Below are 2,443 nucleotides of genomic sequence, written 5' to 3' on the forward strand. Positions count from 1 at the left end.
TTCTCCTGATGTTATAGATGGAGAGGGGACTGAAACGATGCACATTTCATATATGAAGCCAAAAGTAAGTTATGAAACAGGTTTTCTGAGGTTTTCAATGTCACAATATTAGTCTTTGATTTCAAGTTTTCTGTTACAATCAGTAATTTCATTAGAAACTAACATGGCATGTGTACTTGCAGTGTATATATATGTTGACAAAATAAATCTTACAGTCAAGACTAATTAACTTGTCGGGCTCCACTAAAGGGCCGAAATGTCAAGGGTCGATTGACAAGTTTAACATAAAATATTAACAAATCTATTTCTGCAAAAGATAATGTTTTCTAGACTTTGCCCTAATCATTGCAGTTTTTCTGTAACTTAATGGATAAACATCCCTCCACAAGCCAATAAAAATAATATTATTGAGCTGACTGCTAGACTTTTGCAGGTTCCAGAGTTTGACTTGCCACACAGCAGGATGGTCACAGGTGTAACTAATAACCTCCACGATGGTCTGACACTGCCTGATCATCATAATTAACTAAATGAAATACACCTGTGCACTGCTAGCATACGCGCAGATAATAGTGTCACTATTTCATGTTGAACGTGGACACAGATGGTCATTTTCAAGCTTAAACTATCAGGTAATACCAACACCTTGCTTTGGAATAATTAAAGATTGTAGATGGAAATTGTTATTTTGTATTTACTGTGATTGACAGGTTAATATTGTAAAAATAATACGATTAGTTTCTGTTCAGACATGTGGGGGGGGAAAGATTTAGTTAACAAAGTCCAACCACCAGGTGGAAGTGCTGTGTAACTTAATAAATTAAGGAAGCCGAAGAGACAGTGGAGACATGAGGAAAAAGCGAAAAATACTAAACGGTGGACTTTGCATTCATTATATATATTTCTTATAATACAAAGCCAAATACACCTGACACCGTGACTCCCTGTGCACATTTGAGTCTGTTTTGCCTTCAGGCTGCAAACGGTCTGCAAAGGAGCGGCTGCAGATAGTTGCAAACAAACGTAGTTGACTGACAGCTCTGAACTGCCGTGTGATTGGTCAGTTTTGGATCAGATGCTATTAAGAGTCCGCCTAAATCCATGCTGGCCCAATGAGCTGCGTAGAAAAATCCAGGAAGGGCGGACTGTATAGTCTATCCTCCACCCCAACCCGGCTGTCTGGTATAAAGTCTGAGTTCAACCGGCAGACTGTTGAGGAAATTTTTACTTTCCTTCCCGGCGGGTGGTTTGCAGACGCTGAGAAGACGTGGTATATTTAACCAGCACGCCAAGAACCATTTTCCTCAGGTTACCTCGTGGTTCAGGTCAGTCTGCATCCTTTTTTAGATTCAAGGCCTCTGACGCGAATAATGCCCGTTTTATATGTAAGGCCTCTGACGCGAATAATGTCGTCTATTGATGCGATTTAATATCAGGAAGTCGAGTCGGCTGTTGCACTACAGCAAATTGAGGGAGATTATTAATGTAACTTTGTGTGTGTGTGTGTGTGTGTGTGTGTGTGTGTGTGTGTGTGTGTGTGAGTGTGGGGGGGGGGGGTGTTGAGCTACGGATGAGACGCAAGCTGCCTCTGTTATTTCCTGCCTAGCTGCACTAAAGTGTGTGTTGTGTGTGTCAGGTTATGAATTGGTTCCCTTTGCGCCCATGCTCAATGTGTAAATCTGTGTTTCAAAATGCATCAGCCCTGGATTTATTTAATTTTTTTGCAGCGTTTCATCAATTTGTGTGCCGTTTTTTTTAAATTTTATTTATTGTTTTGCTGCATCCTCATGTTTCCTCTCTCCCTCTTGCAGATCAGCCACCTCTAACCGAGCAGCTCTGCCTTAACATCACCACCTGCCAGCTCTTACACCGTAACCAAGCCAACCTAAAAAGCCTTCAAAATGATGCAAATCGACTCCGCCATCAACAAGCACTCCCTCATCAACGTGATGCACCGCTTCATCGCAGCCGCTAACAACATGGACGAGACCATCATGGTGCCGAGCCTGCTGCGGGATGTGCCGCTGGAGGAGGGGCCCGCCGGCGAGCTGGAGCCCAACAACAACCGTAATCACGAACCGCCGTGTCCCAACAAGCAGAAGGACATGTACGAGCACTACCTGCTCCTCAAGTCCATAAAGAACGACATGGAGTGGGGTCTGCTGAAGAGGGAGATGAGCAGCGGCGCCAGCTTCCTGGAGATGGCGGTGAAGCAGGAGGAGCAGCAGCCGCCGGTCACTGGAGACCTCCCTTCTGATGAGAACACGGACCTGGAGAACCAGTTTCACTATCACCTCAGAGGACTGTTTGGAGTTCTGTCCAAGCTCACATTGCAAGCCGACCACCTCACCAACAGGTACAAGAGAGAAATTGGAGGTGGAAACTTCATGAGATAGAAGTCACTACAATTTTCTTTCTGCCCCCCCCCCCCCCCCCCCCCCCC

General features: G+C 44.6%; 1 protein-coding gene across 2 annotated transcripts; it reads left to right on the forward strand.

Annotated features, from left to right (window-relative positions):
- The first annotated feature begins 545 nt into the window (after positions 1-545).
- Positions 546-2,434, forward strand: mid1ip1l (MID1 interacting protein 1, like). 2 transcript variants are annotated; one of them, XM_031862823.1, is made up of 2 exons: positions 546-632; positions 1,812-2,434. In XM_031862823.1, exon 2 carries the CDS (start codon positions 1,902-1,904, stop codon positions 2,394-2,396), a length of 495 nt encoding a protein of 164 aa, XP_031718683.1. In that variant the 5' UTR covers positions 546-632; positions 1,812-1,901; the 3' UTR covers positions 2,397-2,434. The 2 variants fall into 2 exon arrangements, with proteins under 2 accessions (XP_031718683.1, XP_031718682.1); XM_031862822.1 differs by lacking the exon at positions 546-632 and adding an exon at positions 1,171-1,325.
- Positions 2,435-2,443: the final 9 nt, after the last annotated feature.

The sequence above is a fragment of the Anarrhichthys ocellatus genome, unplaced genomic scaffold, assembly GCF_004355925.1.
Source record: "Anarrhichthys ocellatus isolate YVR2014 unplaced genomic scaffold, GSC_Weel_1.0 scaffold27, whole genome shotgun sequence".
In the NCBI taxonomy this organism is placed as follows: Eukaryota; Metazoa; Chordata; class Actinopteri; order Perciformes; family Anarhichadidae; genus Anarrhichthys; species Anarrhichthys ocellatus.

Excerpts from the sequence above, each read along its gene's own strand:
- mid1ip1l (XM_031862823.1), top strand. The coding sequence starts at position 1,902 with ATGATGCAAATCGACTCCGCCATCAACAAGCACTCCCTCATCAACGTG.